General features: G+C 38.3%; 2 protein-coding genes across 2 annotated transcripts; one reads left to right on the top strand and one right to left on the bottom strand.

Moving 5' to 3' along the window:
* Positions 1-1,719: 1,719 nt before the first annotated feature.
* Positions 1,720-8,118, top strand: PJVK (pejvakin). Its single transcript, XM_028121376.2, has 6 exons — positions 1,720-1,930; positions 3,185-3,380; positions 4,117-4,258; positions 5,946-6,063; positions 7,511-7,609; positions 7,826-8,118. The coding sequence occupies exons 1-6, from the start codon at positions 1,720-1,722 to the stop codon at positions 8,116-8,118; spliced, it is 1,059 nt and encodes a 352-aa protein (XP_027977177.1).
* Positions 8,119-11,080: 2,962 nt separating this feature from the next.
* FKBP7 (FKBP prolyl isomerase 7) lies at positions 11,081-22,283 on the bottom strand. The gene is made up of 4 exons (XM_028125062.2): positions 22,068-22,283; positions 20,631-20,782; positions 15,364-15,497; positions 11,081-11,264 (listed from the first exon to the last, which is right to left on the bottom strand). The coding sequence occupies exons 1-4, from the start codon at positions 22,274-22,276 to the stop codon at positions 11,103-11,105; spliced, it is 657 nt and encodes a 218-aa protein (XP_027980863.1). The 5' UTR covers positions 22,277-22,283; the 3' UTR covers positions 11,081-11,102.
* Between the last annotated feature and the right edge of the window lie 968 nt (positions 22,284-23,251).

Genomic DNA, 23,251 nt, shown 5'->3' with positions numbered 1-23,251 from the left:
GGGGGCTGTAGTGGGCTTTCCCGGTTTGCGCCCTGCTTTGAGGAGCTCCCAGGGATGTCCGCCCCCCCCCTCCCCCCCGCTGCCGGGTGGTTTCCATTGTCTCTAGGCTTTGGTCCCGAGATGAAGGCTGGGCCGGCGGATCCGAGCAGGGCCTGTTAGGTGTAACGAGGGCTTTCTGTGGGCTCCAATTAAATGCTGTTTCTGTACACCTGTCTTCTTAGTCGTAATTGTGTTTGCCTGGGATGCACCAACCTTAGGTGGGGATCAGACAGCGACGGTAGATATGTCGCCTGGGGGGTTGTTAGCCACTTACAGAAATGATTCCCTGTGCTTTCTCTGTGTTGTGGAAGATTGCACAGTGCTGTTCACACAAAGGGACGTTATTAAAAACTTTTTTGGGGGTCAGCTGGGTGGCTCAGTCGTTAAGCGTCCGTCTTCCGCTCAGGTCATGATCTCAAGGTGCTGGGATTGAGCCCCGCGTCGGGCTCCCTGCTAAGCAGGAAGCCTGCTTCTCCCTCTCCCACTACCCCTGCATGTGTTCCCTCTCTCGCTGTGTCTCTGTCAAATAGATAAAACCTTAAAAAAAAAAAACAACTTTTTGGTTTTTGGGGTTTTCTTGATTACACGAGAGCCTTGGATACTGGCAAGCAAGTGAAAACAGCTGAATCCTGAATCTAATCAAATTGATTTATATTATTTGAGGCTTCAATTAGCCTATTCTGTCTTCCTCCCACCATCCCCCCTGTACATGTATGTATCGCGATTACTACCTACTATTATATTTTAATGAGTATCTTACTGTAAGCTCACATAGCCACTTTTTCAAAATATATTAACATCCACATAACTATGGCAATACAATATTTCAGCCCTCAGATTTGTTTCTAAAATTTATTTTTTGCCCCGATATCTTAAAAACAAGCCCAAACGTGATATAACTCTCTTTAAAGGTTGAGCAACTGAGGTAATAATGATGAAACAAAATAAATGCAGCACTATTTCAAAGAGTTGTCTATGTGCCAGCTACAGAGTAAGAAACCCCTAAATCATAGTTTATAGATATATATGTATTATATAGTTATTTCTGCATTTATATATGTAATATGGCTTTCATTTATTTCATAAAAATCTGCGTACAACTGCTTCTCTATATTCTGTGAATTTATATTTTATATTAATCACTTGGTTTTGTAGCATATAAGGAGAATGACCTGTATACTCTAAGGATTCAAAATAGCACTTTACTGTTGCCACAATTGGCAAGGGGAAGTTCTGAAGGAATTCCCTTTGGACTAGGTCCACTGTAGATGGTAGCCAGGGCTAATGTTAGTGCCTAAACTTCATTGTTCCCGTAGAACTATAGGTTTCCTCAAAACTGACAACTACTATTAACAGTAACCCTCATCAAGGACATTGGTAGTATTTTAAACTCAGTAGTTTTCTGCATATGTTTTAGTGCTTATAGACTGCAATTCCAAATTGACTTGCTCTCAGTGTATCATTTAACACCGTTGATCTATAATTCATTACCTGAGCACACCAGGAGAGGCAGTGTTGTGAATTGTACACTGGTAAGCTACTTGGTGAAACCATGCTTTGTATTTTTAATGTGTTCAATTATATTTAAAATCAAGTAAGTCTTGATGTGCCTGGTTTTCTTTGAAAGTATGGATTGTTATCTGAGGGTTGCAGTTGATGACGTCTTGATACCATATTAATATGTTTGCTGCTGCTACCAAGAGCTTTGTCAAGCAAGTTGGAGATGGAGGGAGATTAGTCCCTGTTCCAAGCCTCAGTGAGGCTGACAAATACCAACCTCTAAGTCTGGTGGTAAAAAAGAAGCGATGCTTTCTCTTTCCTAGATATAAATTTACCTCAACACCTTTTATACTGAAAGACATTCTTCTAGGAGACAGAGAAATTTCAGCTGGTAAGTTTAAATATCTGTTTGGGAGTGACTACTCATTTAGCTATATTATTGACAATCTAAACATCGGTTGTATATACTAATATTTGTAATATTTGCACATTGATAAATGCAACTTTTCTTATGAGAGTAGTATTAATATTAAGATTAACAATATCTAAATTTATGTAGATCAAATCTCTTATTGGTTGAATAATTTTCCAACCTATTTTGTGAAATTTATTGTATAATTTTATTTCAAATATTTTATAGACTGTTTTAACTGAATCAACTTAGAATATGACAAAATAATATATTTCTTCATCTGTAAAGTGGGGTATTAGTCTTACCTATCTTTACAGGGTCAGATGAGATGAAAGTAATTTACATTTATTTCTTATGACTCAGTTATTGTAGTTGGTAAACTGAAATGTATTTTATAGGCTAGATTAGAAAATGAGTTGACATTTTGACAAATGTTTTGTTGTAAACACTGTTTTTCTTTCAACCACTCAGTGGATCTTACAGCTTACAGAGTTCTTTTGGTGGAACAAAGAACTTGAGTTCTCTTTTAAGTACTCTATCTTTTGGTTATTGTTAAATTAATTGAGTTGCTATTTTATTTTTTAAATTAAAAAAATTTTTTTTCATTAATAATATTTTAATAGTATTATATGGCGACAGATGGTAGCTACATTTGTGGTAAGTATGGCATAATGCATAAATTTGTTGAATCACTATGCTGTATACCTGAAACTCATGTAACATTGTGTGTTAACTACACTCAAATAAAAAAATTAATTAAAAAAAAAAAGAGTTCATTTTCTAGCAGGAGTGATATTTTACAGGTTTTAAGATGTTAACATGTTTTGGGGCACCGGGGTGGCTTAGTCGGTTAAGCGTTGCCTTCGGCTCAGGTCATGATCCCAGGATCCCTGGATCGAGCCCCATGTCAGGCTTCCTGCTCAACGGGGAGCCTGCTTCACCTTCTCCCTCTGCCGCTCCCCCTGCTTGTGCACGCACTCTCTCTCTGTCTAATAAATAAATAAAATCTTCAAAAATAGTGTTTACATGTTTTAACAATAAAGTCATAATTTATGTAAATGTATTTATTGTTTTTTAATTTAAATGAGTTGCTATTTTAAATCTTGGCTTGAGATGTCACCTTTCTCAACATTTATGTAATGGAGTCTTAAATATTAATTAATGCATTACTATATATAATCTATGTTAGGTGAAATCAAGACATTTAAAAATACTGATTTCCTTTCCATAAAGGTATTTCATCTTATCAGTTACTGAATTATGAAGATGAATCAGATGTTTCCCTCTATGGAAGACGAGGCAATCATATTGTGAATGACGTTGGGATTAACGTCACTGGATCTGATTCTGTTGCAGTTAAAGCTTCATTTGGTGTGGTGACCAAACATGAAGTGGAAGTATCAACGTTACTCAAGGAAATTACGACGCGGTCAGTAGAATAATACTTAATATGCTTCAGTGTTTTCATTAAATATTTTAATTGTATAAACTTCGTTATAAAGAATGCTGAAAGCATTCAGGATAATTTACTTGTTTTATTTGTTGGAAAAACTACAAATTAGCAATACATCCAGGCTTTAGATATGGGTAGATATCCAGAATCACTTGGTGTAAACAGAATTTTTAATTTTTCCACAAAATTGCTTTGGTCCTGTACTCATTTGCTAAATTATTAGATTAAAAGAATACACTGGGGTGCCTGGGTGGCTCAGTTGGTTAAGCAGCCGACTCTTGATTTCAGCTCAGGTCATGATCTCAGGGTCCTGGAATTGAGCCCTGTGTCTGGCTCTGTGCTCAGTAGGGAGTCTGCTTGAGGATTCTCTCTCTCCCTCTCCCCCTCCCTCTGCTTGCACTCTCGCTCTCTCGCTAATAAAAATAAATAAGTCCTTAAAAAAAAAAGGAATACACTAATCTGCTTGCAACAAATATACTAATGGAATCTCTTCCGACAGGCTCCTATAATAAGCATGTTTTAAGAAAAGGGAAAGGAGAGGCAGATTACTAGTAGCTATTGAGCATATTTTCTGATTTGTATTAGACCTGCCTTGATTTACTTTTAGTTAAGGTGGACCATGAATGAGTAACACATGACAGCAAAAAATGTACTTGATTATATGTAATTAGATGTGACAGATTCTTGTGAATATCTCTATTCTTTATTCTAGAAAAATTAATTTTGACCACAGCTTGATACGTCAGACAAGGAGCAGCAGAAAGGCAGTATTGTGTGTGGTCATGGAAAGCATTCGAACCACACGACAGTGCTCGCTGTCTGTGCATGCTGGAATTCGCAGGGAAGCCATGCGGGTAAACCACACTCATTAGGTTTCTCTCTCTCTCTTTTTTTTTTCCAAGATTTTATTTATTTGACAGAGAGAGACACAGCCAGGGAGGGAACACAAGAGGGGGAGTGGGAGAGGGAGAAGCAGGCTTCCCGCTGAGCAGAGAGACTGATGTGGGGCTCAATCCCAGGACCCTGGGCTCATGACCCGAGCTGAAGGCAGTCGCTCAACTGAGCCACCCAGGTGCCCCTCATTAGGTTTCTCTTGCTAAAAATGTGCAATGGGAATTTTTTTAAAAAGTACTCAATTTCTAAAGAGATGTGTATATTTTGTCAAATGTTGAGACTAAAGAGCTACAAGTGTATATAGGATTTTGCACAGTAATAGTTTTGTTTTAGAATTTTTAAAAAAATCTGAGAAAACTTCGATTCTAAATGTGTATTATAATACAAACAAAACATTAATCCTTATGAAATAATGCATATTGGAGTCCCTCCTATGACTATTTAAATGATGTTTTAAGAATAAAAGTTGAGGGGCGCCTGGGTGTCTTAGTCATTAAGCGTCTGCCTTAGGCTCTGGTTGTGATCCCAGGGTCCTGGGATGGAGCTCTGCATGGGGCTCCCTGCCCTGAGGGAAGCCCGCTTCTCCCTCTCCCACTCCCTCTGCTTGTGTTCCCTCTCCCGGGGCCTCTCTCTCTCTCTCTCTCTGTCAAATAAATAAAATCTTTAAAAAAAAAATAAAAGTTGAATGCTTATGTTGAATTCTTGATTTTATTTTTAAGTGATGTACTTTATGGGCGCCTGGGTGGCTCAGTTGGTTAAGCGACTGCCTTCGGCTCAGGTCATGATCCTGGAGTCCCGGGATCGAGTCCCGCATCGGGCTCCCTGCTCAGCAGGGAGTCTGCTTCTCCCTCTAACCCTCTCTCCTCTCATGTGCGCTCTCTCTCTCTCATTCTCTCTCTTAAATAAATAAATAAATAAACTTTAAAAAGTGATGTACTTTATACTTGAATTTTTGAAAGTTGATTTTATATTATTTCAATTTTTCTAAAATTAAACAAACATGCTTCATTCAATGTTAAATACCTTAAAAAAAACTCCTGGAAGTTATTTGTGTTTAGTTCTCAGCTTAGCATTATTTGTCTTTGTCATTCATATAGTAATGACACATAACAATGACTCGATTGGTCTTATTAAAATTAGTTGTTAGAAAGATAGAGTTCAAGGAAAAACTTTTGGAATCTTTGCAAGTAAAAGTTCTGTTCAGTGGCTACATTTAGCTTCCACTGAGTTGTTTGGGGCACAAACTGAAACATTTATTTAATTGTTGGAGATTTTTTTGGTAAAGAAGTTGATGACTGCTTTGGAAAGCTGCTGAAAACTCTGGGGGCTTTAGAACAATTGACAGAGTAGCCTAAAAACAACTGTAGCCCTTAAACAGTTGGTTTGTGGTTGAAAGAAAAGGTGTCTATGTCAGCATTACTGTTGCTGTTGCACTAATCATTGGCCCTAGTACTGATGTTAGTGAGAAGGTGGTGAGTGGTATTCCCTAGATGGTGAGACCCCATTGGACCACTGGGACTTGGTTAAATTCAATGGGATAATTTGTTTTTGTCTTAATAGTAAGATTGTTTGAGATGTTTTGTTTCTCTAAAAAGCTATCCTTACGTGTTATCCTCCTTAATAATGTTATTTACTTATTCACTATAGTTTCATTTTATGGATGAACAGAATCCCAAGGGAAGGGACAAAGCTATTGTTTTTCCAGCACACACAACCATCGCTTTCAGTGTTTTTGAACTCTTCATTTACTTGGATGGTGCCTTTGGTAAGTGAATAATTTGCATGAAACACTGCAATGATTATACTTTTAAGAAGTATTTAATGAGAAACAAACACATACATACTCTCTCTGTGTAATTGTGGAAGAATGATATTCCCAGCACTGTCAATCTTATGCCTGGGTAAAGTAGCTGGGAAAGACCCTCTGGTACTACTTACTCACTACCTCTTTTCTGCTTCTTGGTGAGAGCTGCAAACTCCCCACCATGCCACTTAGCATTATAGATAAGAGCTCAAGTGCAATCCACTGACAAAGTATTCTTTGACTTACATGGGGAGATAATAGATGATCTTCTAATAGGTCGTTTTTGATGATGGCAAATAGAGGAGTGGGGAGATAGTTAAGATGCCTGTCGATATCAGGGCATCTAAGCTAAGATACCCAAAGCCAAATTCTTTTCAGTTTTACCTCTCATAGAGCCAGCTTCCCCCTCAACTCTCCCTAAAAAATAACTTTGACAGTATAAGCGCTTACCCTAAAATTGTCTTTATATACCTTACAGAATACCTTGTATTCCTTATATAATACCTTACATAATAGCTCACTTTAGACTTCGACATTTCACAGGTCTTTAAGATTAGGAGGCCAGCTACCTCAAAGGACTAGGCAAGGGAGCCCCTAGCCATGGTAATTTATAAACATTTTTAGACCTGTTTTTGTTTCTGTGGTTCTATGGGAGGAGAGAATAGGGAATCCAGAAACATGACGAAACATGCTAATTACAGTCTATTTGGGACACTTCAGATGTAGGTTTTTACAATTTTATTGATTGTTAGGAGGAGCATAAACTGATAGAACTGATATAGCCATCAAAATTTAAAATGTGCATATGTTTTTGGGAATTTATCCTACAGATATACTTACATATATGGGAAGTGATACGGGTATAAGGATATTCAGCTTGTAATAATGAAAGACTGGAAGTAACCTTAAGATCTATTATCAGTAACTAGTTCAATAGTGGTGCATCCTTAACTATGGGATACTGTGAAGCCATTAAGAAGAATGAGATATGGACCCTGACATGGAATAATGTCTAGGGGATATTTTAAAGAAATATGCATAGTATATAACTATTTGAGCCTAAATAATTTTATGTGTATACATACATACATACATACATACATATATATTCTTTTATACTTGTAAAATATATGAAGTATTTCTGGAAGTATACTCAAGAAACTTAACAGTGGTCACTTCTAGGGTGGAAAACTGAGGCTGGGGTCCAGGGTAGACTGGAGACTTGTTACTGTATCCCCCTTTTGTAGTCTGGATTTCGTACCATGTGAATATTAGCTTTTCCAAAAACATAAAATTTAACTTAAAAAATACAATGAATGGCATGTACCAGGATTCATCAGCCACAACTAAAACTCCCAATAAAATGAGTTGTTCAAGTTATAACATCTTCTAACATTTTTTTTTATAGACCTTTGTGTCACTTCAGTGTCAAAAGGAGGATTTGAGAGGGAAGAAACCCCAACATTCGGGCTGCTCTACAGACTGAGGAATATTCTATTTGAGAGAAGTATGTCTGTTGAAGAGTATTTCAAATGTTTCTTTTCTTCTTGGATTAATACTCGAGTTTATCCAGTCAGTACTCCTTGTCTGTTAAGGAGGAATTTAAATCTAAAGGCCAAATCATGTCATGACTGATGGTTTAGATTCACGTACGTATAAAGGCGGGTTGGTTATATATTTCTTATGTGACTTCTAACGCATTTCTCTGTTTTTGTGCTTTCAGATAGAAGGGTGATGGATACCATTTCTCGTTCACAGCTTTACTTAGATGATCTTTTTTCTGACTACTCTGACAAACATCTCAGCATGACTGATATTTCTCTCAAAGAAGGGACTCATATCCGAGTTAACCTGCTTAATCACAACATTCCAAAAGGACCTTGCATACTCTGTGGAATGGGGAACTTTAAAAGGGAGACGGTTTATGGGTGCTTTCAGTGCTCTGTCGATGGCCTTAAGTATGTGAGGCTTCATGCAGTTCCTTGTTTTGATGTTTGGCACAAGAGGATGAAATAAATGGAAAGTGAATGTAGTGTTTTGGGTGCAACTGTGCCACACACCGTTCCAGAATCATCTCGGTATGCTTTGATAAATTATGGCAAATTAAAGAGGGAGAAGAAAGAGAAATTAACCTGTCTGGGCATCGTTTTCTTCATTTATGAACGTGGAGATGATAATAGTGTCTGCCCTATAAATTATCATAAAGATTAATATTACTTATGTGAAAAAAGATTTAAATGCAAAATTCAAGATATAGATGTTCCTTCATGAAATCTTCCAGTTACTTTAGAATTATATTTGGGATTCAGCTGTCATTTTAGATAACTTTACATAGTGATTTTGCTAAATATCAATTTTATCTTTAATTGAATTTTAATATTTAAGAAAGACAAGAGATTCAAAGTGGTGACTTTATGGTGCTTTAACCATTGCCCTAGGTCCGGTAAAATGAGAAAAATGTGTTAATAATTTAATATAATCCTAAATGTTTAATTGTGGTATCAGATGAAAAGCACACTGAGCTCAGTGTGGGGTTTTATGGACACAGTTCACAGGGTGACTGATCACAGTATATGCCATTGTGTGATGTACACACGCTCACTCGTTTTGTCTTTATAAAAACTCATTACTGTCATTTTAAAGTTAAGGCAGCTAGGACACCTTTATTCTTTCCCCTTTGGGAAAAGTTTCTGAAAATGCTAGAAAAATGACAGACTGCCAAAGGGAAAAATGTTTAAAATATTTAACATATTCAGTTTTGAGAGATCTTTTTCATCTACTCTATAAGACATCTGAAATTTTGCATACACAAACAACCTAAATTATTAATTTATTATATGCCCTTATTAAAATAATTGCAAAAGTAATGAAAATTCTAGAACTCAAAATGTAGTGACAGCACTCCCTACTGGGTATATGCCTATGAAAGCATAAAGCAATCGTGTAACTACAAAATACCTGATTAGTTATGTAGAATGATTAAAATTTTATTTATTTAAATGTGGTTAGTTTTAGAATCAATCTCCATTTTATATCATCTATAATTTTTAAAAACGTAAGTTTAAAAGCACTTGGAAAACAATGGGACAGAAAGGATAGAATTATGAACAGGATGTATTATGGAATGATTTCCATGTATATCTTCTTCCACTGTATTTGTGTTTTGAGCAGAATATATGAGTCAAATGCAAATATGAGTATACTGATTGCAAAATGCTCTAGTGACTTTTTTTTTATATAGAAAACGGGGGCAGTTTCCAAACCAAAACATAATACTGAGTCACCAACTTCGTTCATTTCAACAGAGCAGGTTTTCCTGAGGGAAGTCAAGGAACGAGAATTGGCAATTGAGCAAGTGAGGAGTTACAAAATTAGGTACAGGCATGAAGCAGTCTTGGGAGGAAAGGAAAGGTAGCAAGGGTTTTGGTTTTATGAAGTGTCAAACTCTGTGCTATGCATATGTGATATCCATTAATCTGGTGTTTTTTGCATTAACCCTGAACTTTTAGATAATAGGATTTCTGGCACTGTATCTAAAGAGGTTAAAAGATGAACACTGAACAATGGTTTGGAAAGAGCAAGTTTCAGAAAATGGAAAAAGCTTTGGTTTGAACTCACTTGTTTGGAGCAGAGCTATTTAATCCTGACCATACCTTTCTACATATGCAGTGGGCAAAACCTTACGTGGTCCAATAAATAACGTGCAATTTCTTTGACACCAGGGTGATCTTCTACAGCATCTTACCTCCTATTCTCAACAAGTTGGATGTCATCGTTTGACCATGACACAAAACTGTCATTGCAGTGTATATCCCCATTTGTATCCTCATTTGATATCCTGTGTAAAATAAATTCTACGCATTTTCAAAAATTTGATGGGGTAGCAGTTTGTAATGCTCATTTATGATCAAGAACAAGAATATCGTAAAATGAAGTGACATAGGATAGAGGTACATAGAGAAAGGGAACTGGAAACTAAGAAATACCATGGCATTAATTTAAAATGATCAAGACAAAAAGTTAGGGATGGTAGATCTAAAGGCCTACAAGAAGGAAGAGGAAGTAGCCCATCTATAATGATGTCTAAAGGAGTACACACTCAGAGCAGTATGATTTTATCATGTCTGCTATGTAAGAGGCACAAAGTCTTCGGTCTGATCAATTATCTTTAAACATTCTCCGTTGGAGGGGCACCTGGGTGGCTCAGTTGTTAAGCGTCTGCCTTTGGCTCAGGTCATGATCCCAGGGTCCTAGGATCAAGCCCTGCATCAGGCTCCCTGCTCAGCGGGGAGCCTGCTTCTCCCTCTCCCTCTGCCCCTCCCCCAGCTTGTGCTCTCTTCCTCTCTCTCAAATAAATAAATAAAATCTTAAAAAAAAATAAACATTCTCCATTGGAATAATGACCAAAGGCCAGAGCTTGCACCAAAAAGTACAGAAACTGTGTTAAGGCTCTCTGTGGGACAAAGCTATACAACTAGTATTTTCCTATATGCATACGAAAGGAAGATTTGTTTAGCCCTCTGATTTTTATATCCCTCTATTTGTAATGCTATGAAATGTATAAACAAATGAAATGTTCATTCCTGGGTCCTAATGAATATTTTCATTATATGGGGCATTTTTACAATCAAAACGTTAAAAATTGGATATTTAAATATTTATACATGTTGTTAAGGTTAGAGCTGGGAAGAACTTGTAGATTTTGACATAGGTGTCCTCCTATCTCCTGAAGGGGGAGAACTGACCACTGGGACATGGAGGTCTATTTCAAGGTGCTGCAATTCGTGTTCACAGGATAAAGCAGTAGGAAACACAATCATACCTTTCCTGAACGTTAAATTTGCAAAATAACGCACATTTATTATGTCAAAATTACATATATTGAGGGGATCAAAATATGTTCTCATGGGAAGAAAACAAAATACAAGTTCTAGAAAAGTGACTTTGTTTTATATATAAAGTACAGTAAGTAGCTAAGACAATTTAGAAATAAAAATATACTATAGTTCGTCATGTTGATATACATTGTATTCCTTGGAAGAAATGAAGCCATCACCATCATGATCATTCTTCTTAAAAATATCTTCTAAAACTGCATTCTGATATGACTTGTCACGTGGCTTGTCATCTTTTTCAAATTCCCTTTTCAGGTAGTGATTTATCTAGAGGGCCAAAATAATGTCTTTAACAAAAAAGTACCCCAGTAAATTTTCAGTAACTTTAAGGAAATGTTTACATAAGAAAACTCAACTCTAAGGCTACTTATAATAAGTGATATAAAATTTTTAAAAACTGTTTGAGGTTTTATTCTTTTAACCTTTGAAGCAATTTTTCTGAGAAGAAACGTCTTCAAATTAGCTTCGCCTGAGGTTATAGATGGTTAGTGGTACATACTCAAAGATTAACGTATGAACTGAATTTTGTTGAAACTGTTTTCCAATAATCTATACTGTCCACATAATGAAAGGAAAATCAAGAAAATCATTCTTAAAGATTTCTAATAGTGAATAAAACCCAAATTGGCATTTTTATAATCTCTAAAATTAATGCATATATTGTATTATCAATAAAATTCAACCATAGGTTTTGAAGTAAAATTTAATTTTCCTAATTTTTCTATGCTTCTATAATTCTCCTTCAAATCTACATAACTATGGCAATCTCTATAATAATAAGACCAAATAAAGAACAGGTATTTACTCTTTCTCTGTGTAATATGACATTTCTACTAGCCACATGGAACTACTAAGCACTTGACACGTGGCTAGGTCAAACAGAGATATGCTACTCTAAGGGTTAAACACACAACAAATTTTGAAGACAATAAAAAATAACTGATAATTTTTACAGTGATTTCATGTTGAAAGGGAAATATCTTAGGGCGCCTGGGTGGCTTAGTTGGTTAAGCAACTGCCTTTGGCTCAGGTCATGATCCTGGAGTCCCGGGATCGAGTCCCGCATCGGGCTCCCTGCTCAGCAGGGAGTCTGCTTCTCCCTCTGACCCTCTTCCCTCTCATGCTCTCTCTCATGCTCTCTCTCTCAAATAAATAAATAAAATCTTAAAAAAAAAGGGAAATATCTTAGATATATTTAGTTAGACAAAACAGTATTAAAATTCATTTCACCTGTTTCTTTTTGCTTTTTAAGATGTGGCTACTAAAATTTTTAAATTATATATGTGACTCAATTCTATTTCCATTGGAAAGTACTAATACATATAATAACTAAAGAAAGCAATGTGCAATAATCTGGAAATACTGTTCAGCAAGGCTGAGTATTTTAAGGCAAGAGTATTTCTGAAAGCTAAAGTTGAACTCTGAGAAGTTTTTAGCAGTATGTATCCCAACTCAGTCCATCATGAGTAGACTTTATTTTAGAATGATGAGTGGATCTTAATGAAGGATAGATCAACTGTTCTCAAGTGAGACTTCAGTCCTATTGAGGGAGATACATTTTTTCTTCCAGTTGAGCCTTAGCAATCCTATGTAGGTGAAAAGAATTTTAAAGAACCTCAAATATTCCTCAGTTTCTAAGTAAACAGATTTTCATAACCAATATTACTGACTCTCAGGACGTACTTTTCTAGTACACTGTAGTAGAGAGGTACAAAAAGGCAGCGGGTAAGAACATAACCTTAATTTTGCTGGCAATGAGTTCCACACTATTTCCACTTCATAATTTAAGAAAAATACTGTGTTCCTCTTCTCTCACCTTATACTAAAGAAATAAGTGACTCAATCTTTCTGATGATGAAGGGAGGTAGTTTTAGTTCATGTTTCAAATCTAGGCTTTGTCATGTACTTGCTGTGTGATCTTGGACAAATAATTTAACCTCTCTGGACCTCAATTTTGTCGTCTGTAAAAGGAGGGAAACAGTATCTCTTTGGTAGTATTGATGTGAGGATTAGAGTAATGTTTATAGATGTCAATGAAAGACAGTTATTATCATTCACGCATGTGAAAGTCACGCTTACCATCTAGTGATAATGCAGCTGATACCTAAGAGACATCTGGACAGATTGTTGCTAAGCAGGTCACTGAATTCTGGACTTTCTCTACCTTTATTTTCCAGAAAGAACTAAAGATCCCACAAGACCTACTGAAGAGTCTTCATACTGCAGAATGTGCCTCTTTGTGTTCATTTGGTAACGAATGGTCTGTGTGCACAGGCTGAGCTCTCGGGTGCTGTGTGAATTCATCTGCTGCTGTTTAAAACTCACGAGGAGTCAACGCAAAGTATGTACTGGCATGGATTTGCCACCCCTCTGATTGTCCTTCTACTTAAGGAACAGGGGATCGTTTCATTCACATATCCCTCTTCCACAGCTGAGCAACAAAGGAGCTTCAGGGGAAAGTCCTTACTAATATCCTGGAGGAGGAAGGAGAATCAGGGTGGGGGAAGGACTGGAGAGGGAGAGGAAAAAGAAACAGAGAAAGAGGGCTTACTTGTCTCTTGAAATCAATGACTCAGGTACCTTCTGTTCCTTAGGTGGTAGAGTCATGCATGTTAAACTGTCTCCAAACAAGAGGGGAGACAACTGGGTTATTCAATGTAAGCAAAAAGGGTATAGTAGGTGGGACTAAGTAAGGCACCAGCCTTCAACAGTACAAACATTAGCCCTGAAACATCTATGCTGGAAACTCCCCCGAAAGAGGCAGGGTAGGCCATGGTTAAGAGCAAAGTAGCAGGGGTGCCTGGGTAGTGCAGTCGGTTAAGCAGCCAACTCTTGGTTTTAGCTCAGGTCTTGTCTCAGGGTTGTGAGATCGAACTCTGTGTCAGGCTCCTTGCTCGGCACAGAGTCTGCTTGAGTTCCTCTCTCCCTCTGCCCCTCCTCTCTCTAAAGTAAATAAATAAATCTTAAAAAAAAAAAAAAAAAGAAAGAAAGAAAGAGCAAAGTAGCAGAGCCAGACTGCTGGGTTGCAGTCTGATTTTGCCACTTAGAGTGGTGTGACCTTACGCCAGTTACTTAGTCTGGGCATCATTTCCCCCTTCTATAACATAGAGATAATGACGAGTGTCTATCTCATAAACTGTCACAAAGATTAAGTTAGTTCACATACTAATGTGCTTATAGTAGTACTTGGTACTGAGAAAGTACAAAAGAAAATGACTATTATTGTTCTGACATCTTTATTAATCCCTCAATTCATATATAAGAAAAACTGGAGGGACACCTGGGTGGCTCAGTCGGTTAAGCATCTGCCTTGGGCTCAGGTTATGATCCCAGGGTCCTGGGATTGAGTCCCACATTGGGCTCTCTGCTCAGGGGGAGTCTGCTTCTTCCTCTGCCTGCCGCTCCCCCTGCTTGTGCTTGCTCTCTCTGACAAATAAATGAATACAATCAAAGATTGTATTTATTTATTTTTACAGAGAGAGACACCGTGAGAGAGGGAACACAAGCAGGGAGAGTGGGAAAGGGAGAAGCAGGCTTTCCGCCAAACAGGGAGCCCGATGTGGAGCTTGATCCCAGGACTCCGGGATCATGACCTGAGCCGAAGGCAGGCGCTTAATGACTGAGCCACCCAGGCACCCCTAAATGAATACAATCTTAAAAAAAAAAAAAAAAAAAAAAAGACTAACTGGAACGCAGAAGCTAGTTCGTGAACTCCTGGCTCCTGCTTACAACTTTCTAGTGCACACAATTCAAATTCTTGCTAGCTCTTTTCCTAATCTCATGTAATCCCCACAACCCTGTGAGGTAGAAATTATTTGCAGTGTTACAAATTCCTATGGTGCTGCTTGAAAAAGCTCTGTTCTTGTAGCCTAGAAGGTGGAAATGCCCTGTAGAGATTAGCTTGGTATTTTATTTTATTTATTTATTTATTTATTTATTTGACAGAGAGAGAGAGAGAGAGAGAGAGAGACAGCGAGAGAGGGAACACAAGCAGGGGGAGTGGGAGAGGGAGAAGCAGGCTTCCCGCTGAGCAGGGAGCCCAATGCGGGGCTCGATCCCAGAACCCTGGGATCATGACCTGAGCCAAAGGCAGACGCTTAACGACTGAGCCACCCAGGCACCCCTAGCTTCGTATTTTAATGACTCTCTGGCAGGGAGAAAGGCAACTGAACAGGATGACTCATTACAAGTTTTATATTGAAAAAGCACATTTTCTTCTTGGAGCTTAGATTTTTTAGTAACCAGCTCTATAAAAGCAAAGCAATCAGCCATGCTCAGCAGAACTAAAAAATAACAGATGTAACAGAGATGTATTTAAATTGTGATGAAAAAATTAGACTGTACACACAGAATTTGTTTGAATTACCTCTGTTTTAGAGAGTTGCCTGTCATTGTCCGTGTCTATCTGTTTAAATGTTTCAATGCTTCGTGGTCCTTTCGTCACAGCATAAAGTTCAATCTCAAAAATCAATGTTGCGTCAGGTGGAATCTTGCCTTCTGCTAAAGGTATAATTTTTAACAGTTTAACTTACATGAAGATAATGTTCAAATATTTATTCACAAACAGCCATTATAACATTATGATTATATTATTTCATATTTATAAAAACTGCTTACCAAACACTTTTAAGAAATTTTTTTTCCATGTTTTTAAACCAAATCAGTTTTAAGGACCTCATGGGCCATTATTCCCTGATTGAATTAAAATAAATACAACTCATGAAATTTTTATTACTATGCCCCATTATTATACAGAAGAGAGCTAGTGCAGAGAAGAAATGCAGGGGCAGAAAAATTTCAAAGTGTATATCAGTAATCTTTTAAAAAATGATATTGTATAGTTATTTGGAAGCATGAATAAAATGTTTCAATATGTCTTTCAAATCCTTTGTAGACAGTAAAAAATAAGTGCAATGACAGAATAACAGTAACAATTTTATAAAATCTCTAATCACAATAAAAAGTTTAAGTATTAAGTTGAACAGTCCTCTTGAATAAAGTTAACCTATTCACTCATCTGTGACATCACGTCACAGATGATCTTAGCAAGCTCTGGGCTATTTCAGATGACCATTTCATAAAAATAACCTGTAGAAATGATGTGCTAAGAGGCAGGGGTTAGTCTGTGTCACCAATATTGCTCAGAGTCTCCCAGAGTCTTGTCCATTATAGGCACCTCAAATATTTGTTGAATGAATGCCCCTATGGCTTATTTTTAAAATGGCTGCTTGTTCTCTGAAGGAAACAGTAATTTCTTTAATGAAAGTCGAGAATTCTTGCTAAAGTTTTTATATAACCCAAAGAGAAAAGAGCTTGAAAGTTATAGCCAAAAGGAGAACTGGATCAGTCATCTCCAAAGCCAGGACACAGAAAAATCTACTCATGCATCCCATGACTAATGAAGTTCCAAGCTATGTCACCACCTATTACCTGACTTTAGAATAAAAAAAGGTGGAGATGAATTCAACAATCATTTTTACAAAATCCATTCCTATTCTGTCCAGTTACAATATCCTTACGACAGGGAAATAACTAATGATAATAAAGACAACCTCAAAACACAAATTCAAATTTCTTAAGAAAAAATATTACACGTACATATGAAGTTTCTGAATAATTGTACTGTAAATACAGAAAATATTGCCAATTAGGTTTTGTCTTACAAAGAAATTAGAGCATAAAAAGGAGAAAAACGTGAATTTGCTATAGAATTACTTGTATTTAGAGAAGATCAAAGACATAGGAGTTAATGTAAAGAATCTATACATACCACGTGTACTGTTAATTAAAGCACTAAAAAGTCACATGCATTTCAAGTCATGCAGGGTGCTCTGTCATATGAAGCAAGGATACTGCACAGAGGAAAGCCTTCTTCAAGTACTGCCTAAAATAAAGTTATAGCTCATGTTAGGTCTCAATAACAACTTATTTAAAGAAGCTTATTTGACAAGAAGTGGTTTGTAAGCATTATGTATGGTCTCCACTGCAGTTTTTACGTAAGCTAATCCTACCTATTGTAATGCAGGTAAACCAGCAATTAAGTATGTTCCAAAGAGCATACTTCTGTTGGGCCACAGTTTCCTTATGTGTAAAACAAAAGTGCTGGCAGTGTTACTAATGAGATTCATCATTTTTATGTTTACTGGGGACACCTCAAACTGAATACGAACTACCTTCTTCAAAGTTAAACTTGTACCTCTCTGCAGCAAGGGTCTGGTTTATTAATAGCTTGGGCAGCCTGGGTAGTCATTCATAGCTAAGCATAAACTAGTTTACAAAAAGGATCACTAAGTGGTCATTTGCTATAGGGAAAGGGGGCCTGATAGAATGGATGAGCACATATTGATGAGGGATGTGGTTAAAATGAGATTAAAAAGTCTAAAAGGCAAACTTTGCCTGTATCAGCTTGCCTGGAATCGGCCTCAACTCATGACAATATTTTTGGGCAAGTTTTGCATTCAATTTAATTTATCTTCAGTTTTTTTTCTCTCCCTCTCCCAGATCCCTCTACAACTAAAAATAGGATATGCAAATTATGGTTCCATGGAAGCTATTTTGATGAGACCAAATGACTGGCCAAAAGCATTGAGAATGAAGCTGTAGTTACCTGGAACTGTCTCTTTAGGAGTTTTCAGTCTGATTGGGTCTGCCTTGTGCCACTAACCTCCCTGCAATCCAGTTTGGGGCAGGGATCCCCTGCTCTTGCTGGAAAGAACAGGTGAGGGGATCGCTACTATTAATGAGTTAGCAAAACAGCCTCAAAGAAAGTGTGCCATTCAACGAAATATTTGGGAGTTAGGACAGTATCTCATCGTAGAAAACTAATCTTTAATGACTTTAATTATATACTAAATATTTCAAATAGGTGGAGTTAGCAAGGATTCTAAATATTAAGAGGAGGGAATGATTCTTTATAGTCTTCACACAGCAACAGTGAGCAAGGACCTAATTGAGAATGCAAAGTAAAAACCATCCCTCTGCCAGGCTGACCATTTTTCCCCTTTTAAAAACTTTCCCTCTTTATTCAGCTCCATTTTTAATTTTGGCAATTTAAAAAATTTTTAACTTTAGAAAAATTGATACATGCACATGGCAAAAAATTTAAACAGTACAAAATATTAGAGAGTGAGAAGAAATCTCCTTACTCTTGGCCCTCAGGTTTCCTTCTCAGGAACACTTAGTGTCATCAGACGACTGCGTATCCTTCCACATATAAGCTGTGTAGATTCATGATGCACATGTGAAATTCCCCCCCTCACATGTAAGATCTTTGAGGATAGGAAATGGTTTCTTCTTTGGACATTGGCTTATGCTCAAGGCCTGGAACAGGACCTGGCATTGATGCACAATAAATACTTCCTGCATGAATACATTCTATACCACTTTATTTATTATTTGAGAGAGAGAGAGAGAGAATGAGCATGGGCGGGGGAGGGGTGGGGAGGGGCAGAGGGGGAGGGAGAAGCAGGCTCCCCACAGAGCAGGGAGCCCGATGTGGGGCTTGATCCCAGGACCCTGGGATCACGACCTGAGCAGAAGGCAGACGCTTAACCGACTGAGCCACCCAGGCGCCCCATCCCACTTTATTTTTAACAAATTAATACATATGGCTCTATAGCATTCTTTTTATTGGCTGCACCATAATCCATTGTATAGCTATATCATATTTAACTAATTCCCTATTGATGGATACTCAGGCAGTTTCCAGTTTTTTGCTACCAAAAAAAAGTCCGTAATGAATATTCTTTTATATGTACCTGTGTGTACATTCCTGTAACTGGAACTACTGGGTCAGAGGATATGTGCTTTTAAATCTTTTTTTTTTTTTAAAGATTTATTTATTTGACAGAGAGAGACACAGCGAGAGAGGGAACCCAAGCAGGGAGAGTGGGAGAGGGAGAAGCAGGCTTCCCACGGAGCAGGGAGCCCGATGCGGGGCTCGATCCCAGGACCCTGGGATCATGACCTGAGCCTAAGTCAGAGGCTTAACGACTGAGCCACCCAGGCGCCCCTGTGCTTTTAAATCTTGATAGAAATTGTTAGAAAGGTCGAGTGACTTACATTCCCAGCGATAATGCATGAGAACGCTGGTTTTCTATACCTGTGCTAACTTTTATGCCTTTGACAATCTGATGAGTGAAAATGGTGTCTCATTTTGTTTTGATTTCCCTTTATTTATTAGTGAAACTAAATATTCCCATAGATTTAGAGGTCATTTGTATTTTTTTTTGTTAGTGGGCTACTTGTCTATTTCTATGGCTAGGTCATTTTTATTACTGGTTAGTGAGTCTTCACAGTAGTCGCAAAAATTTTCCCCATTTATCTGCTTTACCTAGGTTTTCAGATCTTACAGTAGGATTTTAAAAATAGGTAAGATATTGAAAGAAGCACTTCATTTCTTCCACATTTCAAGGCTGCTCCTGATTTTGGGGATTAGTGACTGACAGCTTTTTATTTTTTTTAAAGATTTTATTTATTTGAGAGAACGAGAATGAGAGAGAGAGAGAGAGAGAGAGAGAGAGAGAGAGAGAGCACATGGCGGGGCAGGGTCAGAGGGAGAAGCAGACTCCCCGCCGAGCAGGGAGCCTGACGCAGGACTCGATCCCGGGACTCCAGGATCATGACCTGAGCCGAAGGCAGTCGCTTAACCGACTGAGCCACCCAGGCGCCCTGACAGCTTTTTATATTCAGATCCTCTTTTTACTATGTTCCAGTGCTGTCTTTTTACTCTAAGATCATATGTTTCAGTTTCACAAGTCTTATGAATTTGACTTTTGTACTGCTTACCTAAGGTATATACTAGACATTTATGTAATAATTAATAAAATAATATGTACTAAAACAAAAAAAATGACTAAGGTAGAGCTTATAGAATATACAGGATCTTTATGAGTACTGCCACTATATGAGGGAAAGAACTCTGGCCAGAGAGCTATCTTCCAACGATGTCTTATTTTCTTTATACGTAAAAAGTGGGGACCGTGCTGGACTGGACTAGATACAGCTAGTTTATTGGGCCCTATGATTCTGTAACTATTTCCTCTGTGGTTTTTTATTTTATTTGGTTGTTTTTAGTGATTCAAAAATTTTTAATTGTGGGAAATACATGTAATATAAAATTTACCACTGTAACCATTTTAACTGTACAGTTCAATATATTCACATTGCTGTGCAACCGATCTCCAGAACTATTTCATCTTGGAGAGCTGAAACTCTATACCCATTAAACTACTTCTCCTATTCCACCCTCTCCCCAGCACCTTGGCAACCACTCTCCTTTGAATTTGACTATTCCACATACCTCATACGAGTGAAATCATACAGTGTGTTTTTTTGTGATTGGGCACTTAGTCTAATGTACTCAAGGTTCATCCATGTTGTAGCATATAGAATAATTTCCTTCCTTTTTAAGGCTGAATAATATTCTATTTTATGTGTATAAGTGTTGTTTATCCACTTATCTGTCAATGGACACTTGGGTTATTTCCTCTTCTTGGCTATTCATGAATGGTCCTGCTAGTCACATGAGTATACAAATATTTGAGACCCTGCTTTCAATTCTTTTGGATATATACCCAAAGCTATGACTTATTTTTAAATGTAACTTAGAGATATAATATTAAAACACCTTACCATAGCCTTCCTTTCCATATGCAAATGAAGGGGGTATAATCACTTTCCGCTTCTCTCCAGGGCACATATCCATCATCGCAAGGTCTAGGCCTTTTATGACTTGCCCAACACCAAGAACAAACCATTTGGGGTGGCCTTCATTTTGTGTCCGGCTATAATAAAAAACAACACTTAGGTAAGCTGATTTTAAGAAAAATAAAATCAAACTTTAAAATAAACCTGGACAGGACATGTGGGTGACTCAGTCAGTTAAGCGTCTGCCTTCTGCTCAGGTCATGATTCCAGGGTCCTGGGATTAAGCCTCACATTGGGCTCCTTGCTCAGCGGGGAGCCTGCTTCTCCCTCTGCCTGCAGCTCCCCCTGCTTGTGCTCTTTCTCTCTCTCTCTCTCTGACAAATAAATAAATAAATAATCTTAAAAAAATACATCTGGACGTGAGGTTATAATTTAAAATTGGAGTCTTCTCTCTTTTCCCATATTAATATTCGTTCTGAACCCCCTAGTGGGATGTTTGGCTCAAACTTCTTTCATAATAGCCAGAAAGAAGTATGATTTGCCCAAAGCTAGTCATTAGGAGTCATGTCATTATCTTTTTTATTGCCATCTTGCAAAAACTATTCAATAGTTACCTTTTTAATGGGTCTCCGGCCTCTAACTAGCTGCATGGCTTGTCCAAATAACTCATTTAATCTTTCTGAGTTTGTTCTAAAAAAATGATGGTGCAGGTTTAGCCTCAAAAAGTCATTTGAACAATAATTAAAATTTGTATCTTTTCTTATTAAATTTATTTATTTTCTTCCAAATCGAAAGAACTGACTTTCCCCAATCCTATCTTTATAGGGTAATAGCACCAACGAAGAAAAGCCATTCTTCCTCTGAGTAATAAACGATCAATTAAATCAGAGCAGGCAGTGGTGAGATGGGGGGGGGGGGATGAGAGAACACAGGGCCCAGAAGACACCAGTGAAAGTTATCGTTGTCCTGGTTTTTGGATACAGTTGGAAAGTAGCCCTCAGTCTGTAAATATCATGCTTCTGAAGGCCAGATAAAATCTCTTAAAGTACCCTACCTAATCCTCTGTAAAGAGACTCCAACAAATGGCTAAAAAAAATGCTGAGAACGTCCTTACAGACAGTATGACTTACTTTCTATGGATCCCAAGGGTGGTGGCGGTGGTCGGGGTGCGTTTGTATGTAGTGTATTTCCGACAATCTCTTGGGTCAACATTTTTAATAATTTAAAAAGTAATAGTTCAATAGGGAACTACTGCATATCAGTAGGAATGCCCCCCCCCCACCCCCAGGAATAAAAGTCTCAACTCTTACTGTTAAATAACAAGAACAAACCAATTAACCAACCACTTAGCTTCTGGTTGGTAGAGGGAGCCTAGATTTCATGCATTAACTGGACACCGGGGCAATTCACAGCATTTCCTACCTGCAGTAGAATTTCGAACCGTCTTTAGCCAAGAAGCCGTCGTAATGGGCATTTAGCAGGTCTCCCTTCTTGCTTGTCTTAGAACAGTTTTCTGGACGATGCAAAACTTCGATTTTCACTTCCTCTGAGCTCTCCTCTTCCTTTTGTCCCTGAGCAGTAAAAATGCCCCATACATAAAAGAAAACGATTAATCTTAATAGAAACTGCATGATTCCTGAAGTTGGCCTCAGATGACACGGCGTTCCTTGACGCGTGTCAGTTGTGCCCAGCCGCTGTGAAAGCAGTTGAGTTCCGACGCGTGGCAGGCATTGTTCCACGTCACAAAGGGCCGGGGGCGGGGCGTTCTATGGCCCCGCCCCCTTCCGGCTCAGCGCTCCGCCACAGAATTTTCGTCTGTCCGCCCGGGTTCTGTCCCTCTAGCACCCGGCGCTTTGGATGGCTGTCATCAGTCGCTAAGGCAGTACGGAACACTTGCACCGCTTCTCGTTAAATCCGCATATTTTACAGAAGGTTTCCTCAGGGTTCGCTAGTAATGATCGCGTTTCCTAAAATGAAACCGGCAAAAAGAATTAAACGGCCTGGAGGTGGGATGTTGTAGTCAAGAGAACACGGCTGTCATTTCTGGGCGTAAAAGGTTTCTCCTCAGACCCCTAGAGCACTGGCGGGCATCGGGGGAGGCATTCTGCTTCTGGGGTGTCCTTGAAAGCACCTTCTCGGGGTGGAGTCATGCATTAAGAGGTTCCAGGCTAAGCCACACACAATCTGGCGGCCACCTGGTCACGAGTAAACACAGGTGCTGCCGCTCCTCGCCCCTTTAAAGGCGTTTCCCACCAGCCAACTCCAGAGATTTAGGACCTGCTGCTGGTTTGTGTTTCTCTCCCCCCACCCCTCGGGGCCGCCCTCGATTTGAGGGCCCATGGGAGTTGGGGGAAAACTTGACGGTGTTCCCTCTCTTACCAGCTCTGCGAGATTGGTAACCATCCACTGTGCGCAGATGAGAAAATGCAGTTATTTGAGTATTGGGCCTTTTGTTCCAATCTCACAGCTAATGCGCAGCAGGGATTTGACCAAATTTGACACAGAACCAGCCTTTACCCCACCCAACATTTTAGTATGAAAAACTTTCAAACATACAGAAAAACTGAATTTTATTACTCCGTCACCGCGGCCTTCTAGCCATCACT

The sequence above is a fragment of the Eumetopias jubatus genome, unplaced genomic scaffold (assembly GCF_037043125.1).
Source record: "Eumetopias jubatus isolate StellerSeaLion01/CBP00866 unplaced genomic scaffold, mEumJub1_p1.0 scaffold_3, whole genome shotgun sequence".
In the NCBI taxonomy this organism is placed as follows: domain Eukaryota; kingdom Metazoa; phylum Chordata; class Mammalia; order Carnivora; family Otariidae; genus Eumetopias; species Eumetopias jubatus.
This window is presented reverse-complemented; position numbering and strand designations above follow the sequence as displayed.

What these genes read in the sequence shown, in the direction of transcription:
- PJVK (XM_028121376.2), top strand. Translation starts at nt 1,720, where the DNA reads ATGTTTGCTGCTGCTACCAAGAGCTTTGTCAAGCAAGTTGGAGATGGA. An exon ending in CTCAAGGAAATTACGACGCG is followed by an intron (nt 3,381 to 4,116) that starts GTCAGTAGAATA and finishes TCTTTATTCTAG; the next exon opens with AAAAATTAATTTTGACCACA. An exon ending in TTACTTGGATGGTGCCTTTG is followed by an intron (nt 6,064 to 7,510) that starts GTAAGTGAATAA and finishes TTTTTTTTATAG; the next exon opens with ACCTTTGTGTCACTTCAGTG.
- FKBP7 (XM_028125062.2), bottom strand. Translation starts at nt 22,276, where the DNA reads ATGCAGTTTCTATTAAGATTAATCGTTTTCTTTTATGTATGGGGCATT. An exon ending in GGTTCGAAATTCTACTGCAG is followed by an intron (nt 20,783 to 22,067) that starts GTAGGAAATGCT and finishes TTTTTATTATAG; the next exon opens with CCGGACACAAAATGAAGGCC. An exon ending in ATATGGAAAGGAAGGCTATG is followed by an intron (nt 15,498 to 20,630) that starts GTAAGGTGTTTT and finishes TTATACCTTTAG; the next exon opens with CAGAAGGCAAGATTCCACCT.